Source organism: Choristoneura fumiferana, chromosome 26 (genome assembly GCF_025370935.1).
Source record: "Choristoneura fumiferana chromosome 26, NRCan_CFum_1, whole genome shotgun sequence".
Classification (NCBI taxonomy): Eukaryota; Metazoa; Arthropoda; class Insecta; order Lepidoptera; family Tortricidae; genus Choristoneura; species Choristoneura fumiferana.
In genome coordinates this window covers 9,874,370-9,875,155 of record NC_133497.1, presented here as the reverse complement: position 1 = coordinate 9,875,155, position 786 = coordinate 9,874,370, and the positions used below count along the sequence as shown (strand labels likewise).

Genomic DNA, 786 nt, shown 5'->3' with positions numbered 1-786 from the left:
TATATATATATTTACATTTTCATAATCTCGAAAAGGCCATTTAGCGATAAATGCGTTCTCAGATACGCGGGCAGAGGTGATACAAACAAAAATGTAAAAAACCAACAGTCATTTAGATAAAATTCATAAAAAATGGGTAACAAGTTATCAACATTGATGTTGGCTAACATTGACCCTTGACTTTTGTTATTCCGCGCTTTCTGATAAAAATAAGTATTTCTAAGTAGTATCAGTTAACGAACAAGGGTGTTAAAAACGATTGAAAAAGAGATGAAATGAAATAAAAGCAACTTATCACAACCTGTTTGTGTCAGAAACTTAAAAAAAAACATCGATTAGGTTATAGCTGCACGAAGACATGAAGCACCTCAGCCACGCAGAATAGGAGCTCCGCAAAACGGTTCATCGAATTGAAATTGAAAAACCCAGGAAATTGACGTACAAAGACCTACTAGACATTCGGTGAACATTATAATAACAATATGAGTACAATGGCTCTCTATTGTACACACCGCAATTAGTAAGCAATACCTTTTAACTAAACTAACTATATCTTTTCACAGAACTTTTTAGGCCACTTGCTACTTTGACCAGTTGCTATTTAGGCTGCGTTTCCACCAGAGATAATCGAGGATGCGTTGCAAAAATGTGTTTGTCTTACTATACTTATATAGATATACATACTTAAATACTATTCAACATCCAAAACCCGAGAACAGACATTCGTATTCAAACAAATATCTGCCCCGGCCGGGATTCGAACCCGAGACCTCAAGCTTCGTATTC

General features: G+C 35.6%; 1 protein-coding gene across 1 annotated transcript in view; it reads left to right on the top strand.

The window, feature by feature from the left end:
- LOC141443144 (uncharacterized) overlaps nt 1-466 on the top strand; it is a 15,201-nt gene extending 14,735 nt beyond the window's left edge. The window contains exon 14 of the mRNA XM_074108354.1: nt 430-466. Coding sequence (XP_073964455.1) covers nt 430-466 — 37 coding nt within the window. The remainder of the gene's footprint in view (nt 1-429) is intronic.
- The last annotated feature ends 320 nt before the right edge of the window (nt 467-786 follow it).